This window comes from Saccostrea cucullata, unplaced genomic scaffold (assembly GCF_032062105.1).
Source record: "Saccostrea cucullata isolate Sc308-1 unplaced genomic scaffold, CSIRO_AGI_Scuc_v1 ctg408, whole genome shotgun sequence".
NCBI lineage: Eukaryota > Metazoa > Mollusca > Bivalvia > Ostreida > Ostreidae > Saccostrea > Saccostrea cuccullata.
Window position 1 is genome coordinate 441,091 of NW_026931331.1, and position 24,486 is coordinate 465,576.

A 24,486-nucleotide genomic window follows, 5' to 3' on the forward strand; every position below is an offset into this window, starting at 1 on the left:
CTACCTTTGTAATTAAAAAGAGGGGTGCTCTAAACCCCCATCCCCCATACTCGGTTCCGACGCCTATGATTAGCATTCAAAACGATTAATTTGTTTTAATATGAATAATTATATAATTAAAACTGGTATATATCCTCATTTAGGTACACATTATGCAATGTACTTCCTAAATATCCAATAGACATGTAAGAGTTACACCAAAATATTTTCTATCAGAAAGAGCATAAATATAACATACAATTAATAACAAATCATATATATAATGAAACTTTTTTAGTTCATGCTCATGCTCGACATTGTGGAATTGTTATATACTAATTTTATATTACCATTAACATATACAGTACATTGTTCAGTTGAATTGGTTGACTGATATCGTAGCTCTATAGTTGCTATAAAGAAAATCAATATTTAATGGTTTGTTGACACGGAAATAGCAAGAATGCAAAAATGAGAATCCTCGTTCAACTTTTACATCACGTGACTGAAATGTTCACTAGAAAACAGGATGACGACTCTTAAATACAATGTTTTGCTACATAGACTCTGACATGCACAAGAGCTGAATATGGTAACTTAATTTGTGCAGCTGTCTTCAAGAATGCATTTGGTATGAAAGACCAAAAGAGATATCGATAGAAAAGGTAGGGACATTTATCATAGCAAGTTTTTCCTGGGAAGAAAAAACAATTATGCATATAAATTGACGGTTTTGAGGTAACTTACTCCACTTTTACTCAAGGCTAGATCATCTATTTCTTAATAACAAGAGAATTTATTCGTTTTTTAAAAAACACAAAATAAAGCTTATCTGAGATGTATATACTTGTGCTTGTATTTAAAGTGTTGAATGTTGAATTCTATTCTATGACGGAGGAATGATGAGGTATGCCCTATTTTCTGTACAGAGAGTTCGTTTCCATTGAGTAGGAATCCCCGGTAAAAACAACAACGGACGCCAAATAACATCTCTGGAGGAATTTATTAGGTTTATTCTGAAAGCTGACTCAGATTAACTATTAACAGATGAAACCCCTACGAAAATTAATGATTTCACAGTTAAATTTTAATCTATTCCTAAATCAACATCATAATTTATGAAAAACAGCTATCTAAATAGTCTATTCAAAGGTCTGAAGTAAAATTATTTTAAAGTGGAAGGGAGGGGAAGGTTACCAAAAAAACCTACCCGATCTGTGCTACAAGAATATCACCAGTCTCGTTCAAATTAAGTCATTATTTCGTGAGTTCTACATTACGATGACGATATCAGCAACTTCAATCTATCAACGAGTCAAATGCCGACTGACATTTTTTTTGAATACAAATTGTTAGTCTAATTTTCACACACTGAATTGATGAAGGACTTTTCTGTTATTTCCTGATCATGAGATTAGACCACACGGAGGGTATGACCTGTTGATCGGACTCACTCCTTCTTGGTACCTGATCTTTCCTCTGATGTTTTCGGGGTACGTGTTTGCGCTGCTCCGGATTCGTATTGGTTAATAGAATTTTGCTTGAATACTGTTCGGTACCTCCATATATTTCAATGAATTCATTTTACTGCGGAAGTTTTCCTTGATTTTCCTCTCACTGCATACAAAGTACGTAGCACAATGTTTTAAGAAATGACGTCACATCAGCAGATTCAAAGTTATCAATGATAAATATAAATTATTTTTATAAATACTAAGAAAATATTATTATTAATATCAAAGATATTGGAAATGAGTGTAATCTCAGAGTTAACATTTCCCCTCTCCTTTTCCAAGCAGATGCTCAATATCAATGTTCGCCATACGCCGTGCAAACCTATCAAAAGTAAAAACAAGAAAACATTGATGTATCCATCAATTGTCGCCCGGGAAATAAATTAAGTAAACAATGGAAAGGAGTCTTGATCATCAAACCGCTTCGATATGTATGAAAAAGACATGCGTCTAAATGATGGAGACGATAGTCGAGAAGATTTTGAAAACTTATAGTCGGATGAAAATCGAACAAAAACGATACCCTTTTTAAACTTTATCAATTCTTCAAGTAAATGTTGGCTGCATAAAATATAAATTAAAATCAGACACATGCATCACCTGTTTTCAAATATGTATTTCACTTTAGGATTATAAAACACGAACTGTGAAACGTACGTTTTTATGCGAAAAGTAAAATTCGATGTTCTAAAAAAGGGGGCCTGTAGTTTTTTCGATAGTAAATGATAAGCAACTTTATATATTAAATATGAAAAACGTTTATATTTTTAAAGATTCACCGTATAGGAGTAAATATATTGTGTATCTCGTAATTTATAAAGGGAAAGAACATTCTGATGTAGAATCTTTTAATGTATAGCTAACCTTTTATTCTGAATAACTTCTCCCACCTTAATCCCCATATACCAACACTTAAACTTATATGTATAGAGCAGCCCGGTCCTCCGGGCTGCAATAAAACACTTAAAATCCAGTAGCATGATAATGTAAGGCCAACATTAAATGATTTTGTTGTTAGCATAGGGTGATAAAGCTTATTTGTGTATATTCTGAGTGTATTGACATACGGACATACCGGTGTATAATGTAAATTCACTGTGTATTACTTGCAATGTGTTCATGCATTGAACATGTACACGTACAAATATACAATGTCATATGTGGTAATGCATGTTGAAGTGTGTGTTTTATTTTTTTGTAACAATCATGTGATAAGTTAATAGAGAGATACAATGTACATTAAAAAATTATTTTCAAGAAGTTTTTGATGAATTGTTTTAAATATATTTAAGTTTTGATCCACAATTGGTCAAGAAAAAGAATCCTAATTACCACCAAAGCAAGTAAATATCGAATCAATCATTCAACGAAGAGTCAACCTTGTGCCAACCTCACCAATGCTGGCTGTTGGTTGTTATACAATAACTATATTTGTTCAGCAATATGCCATCTGACATTTCAACAAAGGGCCAACATGAAGCCGACCTCAGCAAACCTGTTGATTAGGTTGTCTATTACAATATGTAGTTGGCTTTCCATTGTACCCACGTTGACCCAACAGTATGCCGCCATGCTGGACCAACATTGGGCCGACAAGCAATATAATCACGGACCAATGTAGGACTACCAACAATGGGCAAATGTTGGGAAATATGGATCAACGTTGGCCCCAAAATGTGTTAATATTACGGAAAACTAGAGGTACTGTGAGCAATGAGCTCACTAAATGATACCCGACCCCCGCCTTCCATATGAATAAAATGGCAGTGTCCATGTCTTGCTCTGGAAAATCCAAAATATATGTCAGATCAAATTCTGTGAAAGTTTCATTAAATTTCACTCAGTGGTATAAGAGGAGTTGCGGATAAAAGATGGGCACCCCAAAGCGTAACAGACAGACGGACGTACAGACGGACGGATCGAATTAACAATTACTATATACCCTCCCGCTTTTCAAGCGGGGGGTATACTAATTTTATGTTATTATATCGTTAATATTTGGAGAACTGATAGGTGTAAACAGTTTAAATAATGTTTTTTACAGAAGAAAGTGGGATTTACTATATAAAAATATAAAAAAAATATTTTCCGGCCAAGATTTAAAATGAGTTAGACCAATTTTCTGTACTGTACAGCTCAATGCTTTTTTTAAGCTCACATGGTTTTTCTCACAAATTAAGGTCACATTGTCATGATGTAATATTGTGTAATAAAATACATTTCAAAAGTATTATTATACAATTATAGCCTTTTGATGAGGTCAATCCCTCGATATATAGACCTTAGAGAAAGCATATCGACCGAGCACGAAGTGCGAGGTCGATATGCTTTCTCTAAGGTCTATATATCGAGGGATTGTACCGAATCAAAATGCTACAATTGTTTTATTTTTTTATCTGTTAATAAGAAATGTCTTAAAATCCTTCTTTATAATACACAGTACCTTCTCATACAAGGCATTGTTATGTCATTGCATTATGACGTCACAGTAATGAAAACCAGCTGCAGTATCTGTTTTTAGAAATATCCAATCTATAAAGACTATTGTGACGTCAGCACTATTGCTGCTTCATAGAAGAACATTTCCAATTTTAGAAAAGCAGGTTCATAAATTTTGAAAATAGAAACATCCAGTCTGTAACACTTTTTATACTTGATCATGTGATCCAGTTTGAACCAATCAGATAGTTGGAACAATAAAGAAAAATAATAACTTACATTATTTAAATTTTATTTTATTTATTTACTAAAACAGAATTCACTGAAATGGTTGAAAAATAACAACTATTCCCATTTGATTTTTTGTGGTTTCTTGCCAATTGTAGCTGTCTTTTTATCCATTCTTTTGAAAGCAATAGCGCTCGGCAGAAACGTAGACACGGGGACCGTACATCTACTGTAACTTGCATTTTATGTACATTTTTATTCTTTAGCTTGGGGGTGATAATAGTATTTTTCATCTGTTTGACTGCTTTGTATGTTAATAAGCTGGGATTTTTCAGAGTCAACTTCTAAAATCTAGAATCATGAGATATTCATCCCACTGCAAAATTGGAACTTTTCAAACCGTAAATGCAGAAGAATTTTCTTTTTAATAGAAGGAATTAACTATTAAAAAAAAACAATACTTCATTATCCTTTTCTTTAGTGTGGTTTCCTTCTGCAATGTCATTCCTTTTCGGCGATACATTTCGACAAAACCAGGAGGAATATGGTAAATAAGCAAAAAAATTTATAAAATTCTCAACTTGAAGAAGAAAATTTAAAACTTTCAACTACATAGTATCAAAGAAAGCTCGTTTAATACAATTTATATATAAACATATGGTCAGAATCCTATAGTCGAAACATCATACTATTTATTGATAAAGTCCCCTTTAAAACATCCACTTTGAAAACTTCAGATAATAATTCTAAATCACATTTATGCTTGACATTATATATGTAATATAACATAGGTTATGTCATTGTACTGCAGTTCGAAAATTCTAATTTTTATCACAACAATGTGATCTTAATTTGTGCGAAAAACCATGTGAGATTAAAAAGTGCGTTGAGCTGTACATGTATGTTGACATGCATTTCTATGTTGGCTTAATGTTGGTCTACCTTGACCAACTTCAATTGACTTTTTTCCTAAGAAGTAAAGAATTCTGATGTTGGCCCAGCGTTTGCTCTATGTTTTTAGAATGTTAGAAAGAATGTTACTTTGCATGTGTTTCAAGATGGGGTATTTCTACCGGCCAAATTATTGTTCTGCAAACTAAATGATTGTGTCTACAGAACACACGTTCGAGGGCTGTTCAATAAATAATGTCTTGAACTGTATCACATACAATACAGATATCATATGATATTAAACATGACTTTCTCTCATTATTGAATTTTCAATGAATTGATAACAGTTTATGTGACCACTTTTCATTACATAGTTTCATCTTGAGAAGCTCGGAAACAAGGGCTATTCGAGACACTGCATTAAAAATGAATGGTAAAGAATCAATAAACTAGAGTAAAAACGACAGCTTCATTAAAGCTGCTGTAAAACTTGTTAAAAATCCCAAAGAAATATTCACTGAAATATGTGACATTTACAGCAACCAATGCCTGTTTTATAGACAAATGAGCAGGTGAATTTCAATGATAAAAAAATTATATAATGGGCATCAAATTGTTACCGGTATTGCCAACAAAAATTATAACAACTTATGTCATGTTTGCCAAATTTCAACATATACGTAATGTTTAATGATGTATGATTGACATTAAGACACATATCAAATTTGATAGACATCATATCGGGAGTAGTTTACACTGTTTTTAAGAAATGTTTGACGGTAAAAAGAATTGGTACTCAAAGGTCACCCTATATTTTGAAAATTGAGCGAAAACGACAGCTTGTACGAAAGTCTTAACAATTATTTTAAAATATCAGTAATTGTAGTTAACCACGTTTGTTTGATATTCAAACAGGGAACATTGCCTAAAACCCTCAAAACAAAATTAACTACAACATGTACTTGATAAAAACAGCGAAGGTCTGACAAGAGCAAAGATATGCAAAAGCACAAAGAGAGATTGATATGCAATTTTCTTATTATAATAAATATAAATGGTATCGTTGTTCAAAATCTTATTCGGTGAGACAGTTTAATTTCTGGAGGAGTCTAGAAAGCATTTTTTTAGGAAAAAAAATCGAATGGTTTGTTAGAGGAAGGACCCAGAATCAGGAATCCACTGCATTATTTTTTTTCATGACAGCATCCAAACCCGCACGCCCTGAAGAGTAAAGAGGTTTTCGGAATAAACAGAAACTTAATGTTTTTTTTCACATTAACAATACATGTATTCGCCAGATCTTTGACCTTTTAACCTATTTCTTTTTCCAAACTAAAAAAAAAACACCTATCAGAAGGAAGAAACGAGTCCAGGAAATCATTGGATCTGCCATTTTCCAGTATACTAAGGTTCATACCCCAAAATAAGTAATAAAAACAATCAGAAATTGGATAAAAAAAATGTTACAGACATGTGTTTTAATTAAAAGAGATTAATAAGTAAAATCATGAAGACTTTATCATTGAAAAGCTTATTTTGCTTCTTACCGAACACCGAGGACATTATTTATTGAACAGCCCTCGTATATAAGTTACCGTGCTTTATTGGACTTTTTTGGTTCCAGATTATTTAATCTTCCTAATTAAATGTTTCCCAATATTGCCGCGTAGAACTGTTGTGGTGTAAGCTTTTTTTTTGGGGGGGGGGGGGGGGGGTAACATGACTTCAATGTTGATGCACTTTCTGAAAAAAAAAAACTTAGAAATGCATTATCTGAATATTCTTTTAATTGGATGAGTATGTAATTCGAAAAAATAATGATCTTGAAATAAATGGATCATGATTCGATCGAGCTTATGGGTATTTATTAAAAACTCTCAGCCTAAAATTTTGATTGTTCTATGAGAGTTGTTGTCGATTACAGTAAAACATTCTTAGGAGCATGATGTTGATGAAGCCTACATAATTTATACATAAATCAAGATAACATTGGCTTACAAATGTTAGACGTTCGCTAAAGCTTGGAGAGTCGCGAGGGGATTACATCACCCAGTCGTTGTCTTTGCTGTCAGATTAATTGCTCACATGTGTAGGGTCGTCTAAAAATGCAGAGCGAGTAAGATGAACGGAGATCCATAAATACTGAATATTATACAATTGTTACAGCCGCGTCCAAGAATGCGATGTAAGTAGAATTATTCTTATTAATTCAGATTTGCTGTAAGTTGTTGGTTTGTTTTAGACTTCATTCTTCACGTTTGTTTCATGTTTATGCTCACAAGCTCTTTATTATTAATTTATTGAAAATAAAAATCATACATTCTTATAATTTGTATAATTATGTGAATACAGTTGGCATATACATGAACATATATTTTGAATATTTGCATTAATTTCCAGTGCTTTATTAATTAAGAAGTTTAATTTATAGTAACTGTAAATATGTGCAAGTATTTAAAGTATATCTTATAAATTGCCTCTATCTACTGCACACCATCAGCTGTCGTCTTGAAAGAATTTTTTATTTTTCCATTGCGTGAATAATATTACTCTGCCCCTATTTTGTATTATGACTTTTGATTTTGAATGCTGTTATCTCGACATGTTACATGTCAGATAAGAAAAAAATGGCTCTTTGACCTACTAGTCGAATATTTTAAACAAATTGTACAAAAATGATAGGGAGTTCATATCTATACATGCACAGTACGACTGTCAAGATCATTCTATATGTTCTATAGTTTAAATTAGGCAGGTCCAAAATTGAAATACCTTCAAAATTAATTCGGCTGCTTCATTTGAACCAGAAAAAAATAGGGTATGTGTAAAACACGGAACGAGAAACAAGAAACGAGAATCAATGGAATAAAACTCAGCATAAAACAACTATTAACCTTAAAATGTCAACAAAGGGGGAAAGCTTATGCTTTCATTTCATTTTGATACATAACAGATGCAGAGTGAAAACAAGTCAGATTTATCGGCGACCCGCACAACTATCTCACACCAAAAAAAAAATAATAATAATAAAACCTTGACAAATTAAATTAATACAATACTATTACCTTGAAGAAATGCTTATTTGTCATCAAATGATACCTTCAGTGAAAAACTAATTTAATGTAATTCTGCTGGGATACTTTATGTATGTTAAAATTTTAGTGTCAGAATGCTAACCTATACCTCTGTGCAAAAAACCCCCAATTATTACAGAAGGATATGGAAATAACGAATAGTATTCAATCTCAAAGTCCATTAAACAATATAAAAATAAGAGCAGAGCAAACACGGACCTCCAAAACATCAGACGTAGGATCTGGTGACATGGAGAAGTGAGCATCCCTGCAGACCGGTCACACCCACCGTGTGCTCGTTGTCATGATCAGGACATAAGCTTTTAAGTACCACAATGTCCATGATAATCTTTGTAATTTATTAATGCTGGTATGTTATAAGTGAAAATCAATATAATTATGTAACAATCAGAAAATAATTTGAGATTATCTGTCTCTTACCAGTTATTAAATCATATATGAGTAAGCTGTGTTGAGTCGCTGATAAATTTGATCTTTATATATAGTTAGATGTTTTAATTTCACTCAGCATCTGTTTTCTGACGAAGTAAAATCAAGGCAAAAGCTGTCCGCATGGTTGACATTTTGAGGTCATTGGTTATTTGTTTTTTCATTCCGTTGTTTCTCATATCTCGTTTCGTGTTTTACACATACCTGAAAAGACAAACCTGTCAAGCATTATGATCTAACAAGACAGATAAGAGACAGATGATTCATTGCATCGCAATCCCTGAAAGCGAAACCACATTTCTCTGAAATCAGTCTGAGATTACTCTTCAGGTTTTATTTCTTGGCACTCAGGCGATTCTGCTCATTTTGAAAATTGTAAATTTCTTATAGCGAGCGCAGCGTCGCAAAGCGAGCTCAATAGACTAACGTGTAAGAACAGAGGAAATTTGGATTGAAATCTGTACATATGTCAGCCAAATTTCTCTGTGAAACATTCCCAGAATTCCTGCACTACCCAATGTCCTCTGCGCAAATAAATACATAGATAAATAATAACGTAAAGCATTAAAGGCTCGATCAGTTCGTAGAAATCTTTCAAAGAAAAAAAAAACTAACTCTACAATATTTTTCAACCAAAATTTCACTAGGTCTATACCCTTACCAAAATAAAAGCCTTCTGGCAGACAGTTGCTGCAAGTTTACTGCAAAGTTGCCGCAACTTTGCGGCAAATATTTGCGGCAAACTTGATAGATTTAGATTTATTTAAATAGATTTTCCGTATGCAAATTTCTGGCACACAGTTTGCGGCATATTTGCGGCAAAGTTCTGGCACATTTGCGGCAAACATTTTAAAGCCTTACATTATGCACTTAGCTGCAAGTTTGTGGCACACACTTGTGGCACATTTCTGGCAAATAGTTAACTGCAAGTTTGTGGCACACACTTGCGGCACATTTCAGGCATACACAATTCCATAAGCTAACATACCTTACTTAAACAAATTAATTTAAAAAAAAATCATAGTTAAATATTACAGCTACATGTAATTAAAAAAAGAGAACATTCAAGCCATTTTAAAAATTACTTATGAAATTATCAAGGTGAGGTAAATGTTTATAATACTAACTATAAAATCAAATGTTTTCAAAAAAAAAACCTGCAAAGCACGATAACAAAATAAGTTGATTGAACAGTTACACTGTATACATCAGAGAGAGAAAGAAACAGATTAAAAATAAATAAATACGTGTACATTCACAACCTTTGAGTAATATATCATAGCACAAATTTAAATTGGTCATCCTGGAAAATGAATACAGGATTTCTAGTAAACAACAATTACTTAACATTTTACATCAAAGAAAAGATTCAAGTCTTACAATGAATTTCAAGCGTACATATCAATACAATACTAGTGCTGCACAAAACAAAAACATAAGTATTTTGAGAAATAAACTTGTAAGATTCTGACTTCCTCATTACTTTTGATTGCACACACTGAAGAAAGATCACGAGGAGGAAAAAATAATATACAAATTCTACATTGTCACAACTTATTAAATTGTTAAATATTCAATGCTAGACAATTCTTATTCTATCACAATGCATGTATAATGCAATCAAAACTGTTTTAGCTGCTACTTGAAATCAGTCCACTTGTGACAGGCAGTAACTTTAAATTCCCCATAACAATATTTACTAAATATTTTATAAAACTAGAATAATGGCAACTGCAACACGGGACCTCAGTTTATAATGACTTTCAATGCAGTCAAGGAAACCAAGTCATTTAAGCAATGAATTTAACCTAATTTTGACCTAGTGATCCCACATTTGTATCTTTTTTGTGTGCGTTAAAATAATATACGAGGGCAGTTGAAAAATTACGCGGACTTGTTGCATAGAAGAAATACATGACGACATAATCTGGCAAAATTTCACAAATAATATAAAAGAATCTTTACGTATATGGTCTTAAAAATTTTATATCAAAATGTTGAAAATTGGTATTAATTTTGAGTGTTTTTTCAAGACATACCATTAAGACACGGCGCAGCAAAATCTTCGACGTCACAAGCATTATAAAAAATATGTGATTGAGCTTACATTTTCTCAACAGTTTCCCTTAAGTATCAGTATAGTTTGAGTTACCTTATCTACTCAACATCAAAACAACATTTCTTGTCAAGCATAAAATATATTAAACAAGTAAAGAATACTCTTTTTTTTGTTTAAAACCAAAAACAACTAATGAGATATAGTGTGATATTGGTGACTCTCAATCACGTTCCTTACAGTCCGGATAAAGTTAAATTTCTTCCCGTCCTCCCGTATAGCCTTTTAACAGAGGTCTAATTGTCTAAAATTTCAATTTGCTATTTGTGGGCGATTGTCACGAGTAGCCTAGTTTACTACATGTTTTATTATGCATATTTTGGATCTATGTTGCCGATATCTCGAGCATTACACATATTCTAACAAAAGTTTGGTGCGCCGTCAATTCAGAAGACGTCATTTCACAGTTGTTTTCACGGGAATCGCATCAGAGAAAAATCACTATATTTCTGTTAGTACTTCAAATATTACGTCCAAAATTTAAATACATAATAAAAGAACAATTTAAAGGTAAATTTGAGAAAATTGATGAAAAATATCGCGAATTTTAGAAAATCAATGAGTTAAATTTTTGAATCCGCATGCTTTTGCTTCAATTTTTTTGTCGTGCGCCGTACCTCTCCATCAACGATATCAACATACCGATAATTTTAGTAGAATTTTTTTTAAATACAGAAATTTTGCCCAAAATTTATTGGAATCTTTAAGATACATATTTCTGAGAAATTTTATAACTATATGACGTCTGTAAGAGTAAATAATAGCACAGTCCGCGTAATTTTTGAACGGCCCTCGTATGTATATTTATAGGATTGATTGACAAACAAGGACTCAAAAACAACACTGACTTTGTTTATAAAAACTATATATTTCTCTGCATATTTAAATTATATAATTTAAAGTGTATTTAATTATATGACATAAACCTCAAAATATGGACCCAATTATTCATTGTGATTTAATTTTTTTTTACATTTAGTCCATGTTCTTATAGTTAGCAGTTCTAAATCTGTTAATCCTTTTCTCAGTTTCCTGCACATACATGCCTGCATATTTGAATCTGGAGCAAGACCTATACTTCAGACTGCAGGTTCTTCATCCCATTCATTCTTGTCAATTCTCATAATCTCTCTATTCTTAGAGGAGCATTTACTGATTCATCATAGATCCATCTGGATAGAACAAAAATTTAAAACATACTGACTCATTTCGTTTTGAACAAGGACCTAACTTAAACTCAGGCTCTGCAAATGCTGTCAAGTCTTTTTTTAAAATGTAAAACATGCAGACATCAGTGTTATGCAATGTATTTTAAAATACTCACATTTTCTCTTCATGCATCCAAGTAATCCTAAATGTTGCCGCTTTCTCCTTTCTCTTTGTTCCTGCCATGACCCCTTTGGTTTAAATTTGGCGCAAACTTCGGATGTAAATAATGCTGTTGTTTATAACCCCTAGTTGTACTTAAACGGTTTTATATTTTTAAAAAATCTAACCAGTAGAATGTGTAAATTTAATGAAAAGGGATTTCTTTATCGTTATAGAATATAATAATTCAAGAATAGATCATAATTAAACAGGATTAATAACCTAAACAAATTAGTAGTATTTAAAAGATTAGGGTGGAAAATAGAAGAGCTGTGAATAAACCGGATGTACACTGATAAGCCGTTCATAAAAATGTTCTGCAATATTACAGACAAGTTGTTCCTGAACATTGTTGACTAAGCACATCTGCAAGAAATTAGCTTCATGGCACACTTCTGGCACACATTCATTTTGATAGCTAAAAGAAAATTTCTGGTACACTTCCGGCACACTATATACATCAAAGGCATCTGAGGAAAAATTGTGGCATACTTCTGGCACATATAGCATCAGATCATTTAATGTGCCGCTAGAAATACATAGTGTGCCCGTAGCAGCACACAATGAACCGCAAGTGGCATACTGGGTGCTGCTAGCTACATTTACTGCACACTTCTGGCATACTGTTCTGGTACATAGATTTGTTTGCCGCAAGCTTGCAGCAAACTTTTCATTTTGGTAAGGGCAGTTTCAAACAGACGCTCGGCTGTCTTCGTAAGCTCTGACGAGCTCCGTGACGTCGTGTGACGTCACAGCTAGTCGAGATGCCTCGTGCGGCTTGATGTTTGAAGTGGCTGATCAATTTTAAGAGTGTTTTTGATGGTACAACTGCGCTCGCCCCAACGGTCACACCGTAAAACATATTAGAAGAAGATTGCAAGAATTTCATATTCGGGAAATACAGTCAACAAACAAGTAAACTCCAGAAATCCATAATGAAAATATTGCTCAATACTTCTTCCTCCCTATTGTACACGTGCGCAAAAAGGTTGAATAAGTTTCGATAATAACCATGGTCTCAAGTACCCAGGATTGAATTTAAGTAAACCAAACATTTTATCCAATCTGTTTATAATATTGTTAGAACATATTTCTCACCTTTGCATGCTCCAGTTTAATGTTATTTACAAGTTTGAGCTAAACATTAAAGTGGAGTGAACTTGCATTACACGAAAATAATGAAACAGTAGAACCTTTTTTTCCTGCATTTAAAAATTGTGCAGAGTTTTCTTGCAGTTTAATTGTTATATCATACCTATATCTGTATATAGTCATAATTTTCATAAGTCGTTCTCTGTAAGCTACATATATCGTAAAAGAAACACATGACTTTGACTCATTGTGTTACTTTAAATAAGCGACCAACCATTCTTTTAGATATTCTTTAGGTGGCAAAATTAGCAGGACATAGTTTATTTATGGAACGCTGTTCTGTTCAACGGGGATCTCCCTTATGATCAAATGAAACCGGAAATCCTAAACAGGAGTATATATATGACTTGTATAGATGATCAAAAAAAATGAATGACTTATCAGTAATAATTCAATATGTAGAAGATTTTCCCCTTTTTTAAAAAGCGAGATACACGATGATATAGAGTAATAATGCAATAACATTGCAAAATTTTCACCAAGTTCCAAATACCAATAAGGTCACAAGAGTTTTCTAAAAATCGATTGTTGTGAAACCCGGGGAGAATTCAACGTTACGTCAAGTTTGATATGTCACATCACGTTATAGAAGCATCTCACCCAAATGTCCAATTTGAAATCTTAATTGTACAAACTACTGCCCCTTTTCTCAATTTTTTTTCTCAAGAAAAGCCCGTGTATCATCTCGCACTAAGTAGTCTTCATTTTCACTTATATCTCAAAATACTCCCCATCTTTCCATATGATGTTCCTACAATTTCGGTAATTAAAGTTTTAATGCGAGAAGAATGTGACATTCATTTTTGTGAAAAACCATATAGCTGCAAAAGTGCGCTGAGCTGTACATCTTTTTGGGAGTTGAACTATGTTCCGTGGTCACCACCTGTTTATTTGTTTGCTTGTTTTGGTTTTCTGATGCGCAAGGGAGATGATGATAATTTTTTTTAATTTTTTGGGGGGTGGGGTGGGATGGGATATCGACATATCAATATCAATAACTCATGAAGTTTCAGTCAAAGTCTCACAAGATTTTGGTAACTTGTTGATTAAACATGAATTAAAATGTTTGGTAATAAATCTGGAAAACATATTCAAAAGGATAGTTTAAATTGTATTCAAAAGTTTACTATGCGTTTCTTTTTCCTTTCAGTATAGTTGAAACCGTAAAAGAAATTTACACTATAGGGATACAAGGCTGAAACTTTATTGTACTCCTTCACAAGGTGTGGTGGCTCTTTGCCATGGTATGCGCAGTAGACCTTGTCCCATGTGCATTTTGTCTAACACAGCAAATGGTTCCGCGTTGCAATTTATGCTCTCTAAATGGCCAAAAAAATGCATGCTCAAATTCAATTTCAGCCAGGGGCCTTCGCCCCCCACCCTGTTCTGCAGGCTCTGTGCCCCAGGTTTTTTTTGTTTTCCATAACTTCTCCAAAAACAGTATCCCCCTGTGGCGGAATGGAATCACGTTACATATTTTCTATTTTTAGCAGGTCATCAAAAGGTTAATCTTATGTAAATGTACTCACCAAACAGATTCAAAATCATTCTACTTTTAAGTAGAAAACAAACAGCGCTAGCTTGATCATCAAAGATATTTTCACACATTCTGTATAAATATAATATAGATATTATATTTTAATCTCGACTTTGAACAAATCTGAACTCGATGTTTACGAAAGCTGAGAAGCAGGTACCTGTCGCCAATTTCTTTTGATATTCATGAAAATCAAAAGACCCAACCTTCAAAACACAGCTTCGCGTGCTGTATATTTCAATTATTTGACATTTTTAAATGTTGAGGCATGAGAGAATAATATAAACTTTTACTTAATGAAAGTTTAGAATTTAGACAAAAATAATGCCTTATTGAGACTTCTTCTTTCTTTATAATTTTATATAGAGAATAATATAATTTACCGATCAAGATTAAGATATTTATTAAATTAAGTATTGCAGCCACCGGCCCAAAGTACATTCATATTTAACAATGTTACATTTACAATTCAGGCTTTAAATATACAATTTTGGAAACAAATAAACTATGCTTATAAATTATCATGTAATACATTGTCAATGAACTTTTTCCTCTCTTTAAAAGCTAAAAAGGAAAATTTTGCAATATCATTTAACACTACATCATTTCCATATATAAACATATTCATAGTGTTTTTTATAAAATCTTAAGTGTTTCAAAATATTACATTTTACTCTGATATCCATATATAATTCACAATTTTCTACAAAGTGCTTTTCATTTTCAATACAATTTTTATTTGCTAATTGACAGAAGAGACAAAACCTATTTTCTCAAGGAATACCTTTAAAACGGCCATGTTCAATTTCCAAACAATAACTAGAGTTTCTTCATTTACAAAGTGATTCTCTAAACGATACATTGCTTATGACATCTAGATAGAGATATATATAGAAAGAGGTAAAGAGAGTAAGGATTATTAAATAAATATGTTAATACCCAAAATATGTATAAAGCCTTGATACACATATAAATGAACTTTATATAAATACTGTTTATGATGTTTTTAAGAGACAATTATCATGATTATTGACTGATTTATATACTAAAATTTATTAACTGTAATGAGAATGTTTGTGATTGATATCAATTATTGTAGTACATTCTTCTAATTTACAGAGAATTCTCCCTGATGAAGGAAATCAACAAGTGAATCTGTAAAGCAGAGAAACCAGAGGAAAAAAAAAGATGAGATATCTGCTGTGAATGATGTATAGATTAGCGTTACAGAAATCTGTCACAGTGACAGGTATTAGCCGTGCACGTCACATTTCCCGTGTAACGTCAGACCGGGTCTGGATCAATGATATAGAAAATCTCATCTTGACAAGCATAACAGGTAAAAAACTGCATCATCTGACAGACATATATAGTGATGTGGGTGTACACACTGTGACAAGAGACGGCGAATTACTCTATATAGACAAAAGCGGTAATATCAACAAACTCTCTACCGATAATACAGTAAACATACTATTAATAAAGTACACCGTACCATGGAAACCACAGTGTGTCTACAGCTCCCTCTCCACTGGAGACCTGCTGGTCGGGATGAGGAATACTGATTCAAAGACAGGCAAGGTATTGCGGTATAACTCCAAAGGAGAAATCATCCAGACCATACAGTTTGACAACAGCACAGGTCAGGGACTGTATATGGAGCCTATCTACATCACAGAGAACCGCAATGGTGATGTTATTGTGTCTGACTTGGACCGCGGTGTAGTAGTGACAGATCATGGTGTTAAACATCTCTTCACCTACACAGGTTCTCCACCAAGATCAGGACTATCACCACTAGGAACCTGTACTGACGCGCTGTCACACATCCTGGTGTGTGATTTTAACACCGACAATATTCAAATATCAAATCAGCACGGTCACTTTCTGTCAGAGATATCGACATCAGAACTAAGGATATACAAACCAGAGAGCCTGAATTATGATGATAAAACCAACCTTCTGTGGGTAGGGTCATTCATTGACAACAAAGTGAATATATACAGAGTGTTACACGGCGATTCTATGACCAGTAAGTGAATGATCATTGTTTATTCTCTATGATGATTTAATACCGCTACTATATTAGGGAGTTATTTGTTGCATTTCTTTATGTGTCATTACATTATATATGTAATACATACATTTATGTACATGAAAAAACCAAATGTATTCTTATGTGTATATTGTAAAGCATCTCATTATTATAATTATTATTCCCAAGGATCAAAATTCGATTTTAGTAAAAGTTGGAAAGTCAAAGTATGAGTTCTTGGAATTGTTTCAATTGTTTCATACATGCACCAACAAACAAAAATAAGGAACTGTAGTTTTATTTCATTTCCTCTTTACAGTTGCCATACCAATGCAGATTATCCTAAGGGGAGACAAATCAGTGAAAAATTTCATTGAGAATTTAAAGAAAGGGAAGACAACCATGTACCATGCCTCTGGGATGATAATAGGGTGTGCTGGTAGTGGGAAAACAACATTGTTAGAGAGACTGAAGGGTAATGACGTGGCCGAAATTAAACAGAAGACCAAATCAACGAGGGGAATTGACATACATACTGACATCTTTGATGTGTCAGACACCATTAATGGTATTTTTGTTTTCATTATCAAATACTGTGGTTTCATCAATATTCGTTGAGCACCAATTTTCGTGGATTTCGTTGTTGAGCAGATCCATGAATTCAAATGTTCATTGAAATACGAAATGTGACATTCATTTGTATAAGCAATGCTTTTGTCCACGAAATTACGTATCATCGAAAACGTCTGTTTTACAAAATCCACGAAAATTGATGACAACGAATATTAATGAAACCATAGTATTATATGTAATAATGTAACAATGCAAGATTCATCTTGCATGACGGATCCCAAACAGATCACTAGCGTAATTAAACATATATGGATGGTTCACTATGGGATTCATACTACAAAAATGATGAGAGTACATGGAAAAGCTTCAGTTCAGAGATTCCTTAAGCAATATGCAGACCAAAAGTGCATAAATGCACTACCATTTATGTTTTAGATATGGTATTTCACTTAAATATTCTCGGTTGTTAAACAAAAAAGTTAAAATCCTTTCCCTGGTTTAACTTGTATAATTGTTGCATCTATAGCTAGGAATGAATACAGCTGATATATTTGCTTGTTGTAGGACTGAATTACAGATGATATTCATGAAGAAGAGCTTTCTTAATCTTTGATAATTTTTTTTTCGTTTACAACGAATGATAATAACATATATCACTAATAAAAACTGACCTATCATTTGAATGTACAAAAAATGTACTTTTTTCTGAATTTTGTTCAGACAAAAGAGATTCGTGTAAAAGGAAACAAGACTTTTCCAAGATAAAATTAATATATACGGATTTTAATGCACTGGGACTTGCTTTCAACTGATTTTTCCTTTATTTTTTTTGCTTTTGTTAGAGATGGGGGCTCATATGAGCTTTATAGTCTATAGTTAACTTTTTATATAGTCATCACAATACATGTAATCAGGTCGATTCTGTTTTTGAAACTTTTAATCAACCCACATTTCTTTTTTAGTAAACACATCAGTTCATAAACAGCACTTCAAGGCAACGTTTGATGAAATCATTCAAATTCAGAATGTTCTTGAACACTCCCAGAAAGAAACTAATGAACAAGATATTGAAAAACAATTGGAGAACAAAAACCTTGTCAGTGAAAAAATTAGTGTCAAACAAATGTCAAAGGACAACCCGAACCCGAACCCGAACCCTGGCACTGATTTATCGAAAAAAGTCACACTGCCAGAAAAATCAGCTGAAAAAAATGAAGTTAGTCCGAATGCTGATAAAGATTCTGTATCAGAATTTTTACGTATTTCAAGTAGTGATTCTGATGATCCTGAGAAAAGAATCACTATCCTGGATTTTGCTGGACAGTGTGCATATTATGCCACACACCAGGTTTTTATGAGTCCGCGGGCATTCTTTATTTTGGTTCTCAATATGGAGAAAAAGTTTGATGATCAAGTCGGAGAAGACGTATGTAGCCAGGCAGGCTCCGTTTTCAAAGACTGGACACACAGGGGTTTGTTAGAATACATAGTTTTACAATGTCAATAAATGTAAAGTGCACATTAACATGATGCTGCAATCCTTTATTCATCGTATATTTTTTAACTGGATTTTTAAGTTAACAATTGATTTGCGCTTTATTAATTTTTGTACAAGTAACAAAACATAATTACACATAAATTACACATAAATTACATATAAATATGCAATAAATATAAAACACTTTGTTTTAATGTGACACATGTAGAAAGTCAAAAGTGATTACAACATGGAATTGGATAAAAGCTCTTAAATTAAAGATTTTTATTTCAAATTTATTCCAAATATATACATGTATTAATTTCACCAAATCGTCCATTTCATAATCCCCTATGATTTATTTTTTTTATTCAGATTATCTTACATTTTGGGTGAAGTCCATTCATCAGTACAGCAGTGATAAAGCCCCTGTTCTAATTATAGCAACACATGCCGAGGAAAAAACAGAAGAGGTATTGTAATTATAATTGTATGAAATGCTCATTAATCAAATTTTTTTCATATGCACTTAAGTCTTTTACTGAAATCGAATTAATTCAAATTTCTTAAGTTCTTAAGTAATTATAACTGTCCATTGTCTTTTAAATCGGGTAAGATTTTCTGGCTATTAAAGTCGTACGATACGTTCCCCATCGATTTTGAGAGTTCTTGATTGAGTGTATGTTGTTTTTGTCCAATTCGAGAAATTTTCACTTATTTAGAGACATCACCATACACTGGTGAAAGGCTTCGCAGGGGGAATAAGGAAGCATACAGAATATTCAACATTGAGTAAATCAGTGCTATATTATGACGTCATAGTAGGCGAAATGACGTCAATTTTAGAACACAGTTTTCGTATTATTGGTATTCAGAGATGTAATTTAATACAAGAAAATGAATAGAAACGTTTAAACATTAACAAGCATAAAATGTTCCTATTTTGTAATGCTGTATTCTGTCATTTTGATTAAAATCTACGACCGATGACGTCATATGTATACATCAAGTAACTTGGGAATTCATCATGTCGTGTAATGAGAATTTGGCTAAGACGGCATGTATAAAGATATGTAAAATGGAGTTTAAAAGCAAAAATCGTGAAAATTATGTGAAATTCATATGGAGTTCAGCTAATTAAACAGGTACATGTATGCTAATCTAATTTTATCGATTATATTCTCTTTCGAAGACAATCAGCTATACATGTATACGTATCCCGGTCTGGCTTTCCTCTGTCATTTGAGACAAAAATAATGCAACAGAACAACAATAAGCTGGATATTTTTAAGCATAAGATTTGTACGAAAGTTTGCCTTCGAAAATATTTGGAAAGTGCTGGTAGAATCCCGAGTTAAGCATGGTTTTACAAAAAAACTCGGTTCATATGTATAAAATTGAAAACATCGACTGAGGTTTCGTGTATAATAATTCTTAATTGTCTTAATTGTTTTCTTATGTTGATGATTGCTGTTGCCATAATAAATGAAATTGAAAATTTTGTAAAAATTTATTAAAAGCTACTCCTGTAGTTATAGTCATATTGTAATCTTGCCACACAATTAGACTTAATCAAATATTATTAATCAATTTTTTGCTGTTGTAAAGTTTCAAATCAAACTGCTAATTTTCTCTTCCTAATCAAACTGCTAATTTTCTCTTCCTTTGCTCAGTCCAGTCCAATACGAAAATTCGTAATATTACGAAAAAACGTAAGATTACGAGAAAGCGTAATATTACAAGTTTTCGTAATATAAAACTTATATTACGATTTTTCGTAATGTGGTTAAATTACGAATATGCGTAATATAGCAGATGTAAGAGACTATATTACGAGTTTTCGTAATCCAAGACAAATTCAAGCATTGCAAGAAATTGAGTGGCGGGTAGCAAAGTATGGCGTTTAATACGAGATGTCACGGGCGATAACTTGTCCGACGCTTACTGAGATTTGAATTCTGTGTATTTCGAATAAGAATTGTACGAACAGTTGAATTATGAGACGAGGGTGTGATTTTTAGGGTAGACTTCGGAAGAAAAGTAGGGAGTTCGGGTGATATAGACCAATGCGACATGCTTAAGCGAATATTGAAATTTACTGGAAAATTGGTCTTATCCGTGGGAAAATTCCTATAAAAGAATAATAAAAGAAATTGTCCACTCACCCGTCGCTGGCGGTACTTTCTTCTTGAATTTCCATGCTTTCTGATAGGCGTAACTGACCAATCTGACCGCGTGCTATCATAAGCCCTGGAATCTGATATATTATTGACGTCATACTTTGCTACCCACCACTTAATTTATTGCAATGCTTGAATTTTCTTGGATTACGAAAATTCGTAATATAGTTTCTTACAATCTGCTATATTACGCGTATTCGTAATTTAACTACATTACGAAAAATCGTAATATAAGTTTTATATTACGAAAACTTGTAATATTACGAATTTTCGTATTGGACTGGACTGTTGCTATAAGTACAAATTAGGAGAGCTTCAGTCTCCACAAAAACTTCTGGTTATTGTGATTACTTGTACAAAGCAACGTTTATTTTTTGACGCATCATCAGGTAGTGTAGAATATAAATTATTCAAATAATAACCCTCCGGGATAGGTTGCAATTGGGGAACAATGGCCGATCAAAGTTTTAAAGTGCAATTATAGAACAAGTATATTTTATACAATCCAACTATCTGCAAACATGTCATTCTTATCCCAATCGTTTTAACCGAGTACAGCTAGGGATTTAATACTTCACATACGTATATCGGGTGATAAGATCTTTCCTTCGGGCAAATACTTTTAATCCTTTTTCATTGATCTTTAAGTTCGATCCTCTTTTCAAAAACGTTCAAATTGGCCAGTACTTTTGAATGGTCAGTTCTGTACGAAGGTTTTCATATTTTACATTGGTATTGTATACTGACACGCAAAAGAAACGCAACAACCTACATTAAGGTGAATTCTACCACGATTATTCAAAACTTCAAAGGAAACCGCCGGACATTATTCTCCAATAAATCACGAACGTCATCAAAAAATTATCAGATCAGAAACACCTATCAAATCTGAACAATTCAAATGCATGTTTGGCTGTAGAATGAAATACATGTTTAGACCGCATCGATGTGTCGTCTTTTGCATTATAAACACTGTAAATTGCATCAAGTTGCTGATGAATGTCAGTTTTTATAGCTAAGCGGGGCTATTTCACGGACCTCCCTACACATTAAACAACGTGATTTTAGCAGTAATACAGGAACATGATTTTGTTATTGTATATTCATTTTAACTTATCAATACATATTATGAACATATTTGTAATTTGTAAAAAGGCTATTTTTAACGTAACGAAAGCTCAAATCGTCTGCATTCTATACACAGGTAAGCAAACAAATTTTGCCTCTGGTGTTAAATGAAACAGCATAGTCGAGACATGGTGACCTAATTCGTTTCTCTATAGAGGAAACGATTATCCTTAATTTAGCGTTTGTACCATACGTGGAAGAATAGAAATAAAGTCCTTGTTGTCGTGAATGATGTAGAATAACCTCCTCGGTCTCGAAATGTTGTTTGAAATATAAAAGCCTCGGCTAGCGCCTCGGCTTTTATCTTTCAAACAACATTTCTCGACCTCGAAGGTTATTCTGCAACATTCACGAAAACGCGGACTTTATTTCTTAAATAATTATGTAAAGTAAAAATTTTGCATCTTAAAATTATGGATATCTTCAATTTGGTAAATCTCGGCAATTTAACACTTAAACGATTTTCATATCATAACCGGAAGTCAAGTTTGAGTCTGCTTAACATAAATCAAAAATTGCATGTTTAACAAAACATTTGGCAATATTGTGGAGTTTTAAGGGTTTGTACTGTTCATCTTAAGTTATGCAGCAATATTTCAAAATATAAAATCTCCTTTCGTTTCCCGTAACGATGCTAAGGCTTCTTGAAAATGGCTTAAGTACGCATTTCTATAATTTTTTATTGCTCTAGCTGAAAAATCTTAAAGTAAAGGTGATGGAGAGTTGATAGTGCAAAAATACACTATATTACGTCTCAACTGGGTCTTATGTATTATATTCATAAATGATAGGCCTTGGACCGGAAGTCCAAGAGTTACTTCAATGCGCCAAGTTAAAGAAAATTCGACCTTATCATCTGAAAAACAGGTATTTAAAAATGGCAAACAATTATTCCTTCACTCAGATCTCGATATTGATTAACCTATTGCATCGTAGAAATTAAGCTGCTAATGTTGTTTAGGACAGTCTTACACGTTGTAAATTAATGGCCGGGAAAGGTTTTATTTTTTTAAAGTCATATGTTACCTAGTAAAGTTCAAAGATGAACATTTTACATTTTCATCAAAACACTGGCGGATTTAGAGGGGGGCCCAAGGGGCCCGGGCCCCTCCTTTTGAGTCTTCAAAAATACACAATATTTGATAAATCAATGTTTTTTTGGTCAGACTTTGGGCCCCTACCCTGACCTCAAATTGCCCCCCCCCCCCTTTTCAAAATGTTTGGATCCGCTATCGACAAACTCTGATATTCTGAAAAGTGAGTTTAGCCTGATGTATTTTTTTTTAATCATTAGACATTAGACATTTGTATATCACTTTTTGTTGCGTTTCTTTTGCATTTCAGTAAAAAATTTTACCCTTTTATATCACCTTGGATTTTAATCTTAAAACAAGTAAACTTGGCCATGACTTTTTATTAGTTTGAGCTTCAGCTTTTATAATTTATATGTGTATTTCAGGTGACAAGGCTTTCCCTTGGGCACCATTACTTTTAGAACCCTTGACCTTAGAGTTTTGTCTACTTTTTTCCAACTTTTACCCCATAACTTTTGGTGCTAGGGCTTAGATCTTTCTCATCTAAATTTGTAGTGACAAGACCTTTATTTAAGTAACAGCATATTGATCTCTTGGCGTTGATTTTGGTATTTGAATTGAAAAATAATAATCTTGGTTATCCGCTGCAATCGGGGGCATTAGTGTTTAACAAACACATCTTTTTTAATGATACAGGTGTCAATGACAAAATGAATTCTATTTTAAACAGGAGAAAACAGCATTTTTCAGAGAGATATGGAAGACTTTAGAAACAAAGGACAAATCTTTACAAAAACATCTTAATGCTAAAAGGCGATTCACAGTTGGATTTCATGACAGTGACAAGATTGAGAAAATTAAGACTTCAATTGTTGAAATCGTTCAAGGAATGGATCACTGGGGGAAAGAACTGCCTCGCTCATGGGCTTTGTTTGAAAACTTCTTCCGGGGAAAAAGTCGCAGAGGATAATAAATAAAGAAACGCTTAAGGCTTTCAATGAAGAATTGCCTCAGGAAATCAGGCTTCCAGATGTTGACATTGATGTGATGCTGCAGTTTTTCCACGACATCAGGGAAATTTTAAATTTTAACCAAGAACCTCTCAACAAAATAATTGTTCTTGATATTCAGTGGTTTGCAGATGCATTTAAAAATGTTATAACTGATAAAAATCATGCAGAAGAGGATTTATTTGAATATGCCTCAGAATGGGAAAATTTCAATAAAACGGGAGAATTGAGCGACGCTTTGCTGACAGCAATTTGGAAAATTAAAGATGATGATTACATAGAACATAAAAAAGATATCATG

At 33.0% G+C, this 24,486-nt stretch overlaps 1 protein-coding gene across 4 annotated transcripts; it reads left to right on the top strand.

Moving 5' to 3' along the window:
• The first annotated feature begins 421 nt into the window (after positions 1-421).
• LOC134232224 (uncharacterized) lies at positions 422-24,354 on the top strand. 4 transcript variants are annotated; one of them, XM_062714179.1, is made up of 6 exons: positions 422-644; positions 15,868-16,780; positions 17,103-17,351; positions 18,319-18,828; positions 19,209-19,306; positions 23,906-24,354. In XM_062714179.1, the coding sequence occupies exons 2-6, from the start codon at positions 15,955-15,957 to the stop codon at positions 24,143-24,145; spliced, it is 1,923 nt and encodes a 640-aa protein (XP_062570163.1). In that variant the 5' UTR covers positions 422-644; positions 15,868-15,954; the 3' UTR covers positions 24,146-24,354. The 4 variants fall into 4 exon arrangements, with proteins under 4 accessions (XP_062570163.1, XP_062570165.1, XP_062570162.1 ...); XM_062714181.1 differs by lacking the exon at positions 422-644 and adding an exon at positions 7,080-7,236 and having other exon boundaries at positions 23,926-24,115; XM_062714178.1 differs by lacking the exon at positions 422-644 and adding an exon at positions 7,081-7,236.
• The last annotated feature ends 132 nt before the right edge of the window (positions 24,355-24,486 follow it).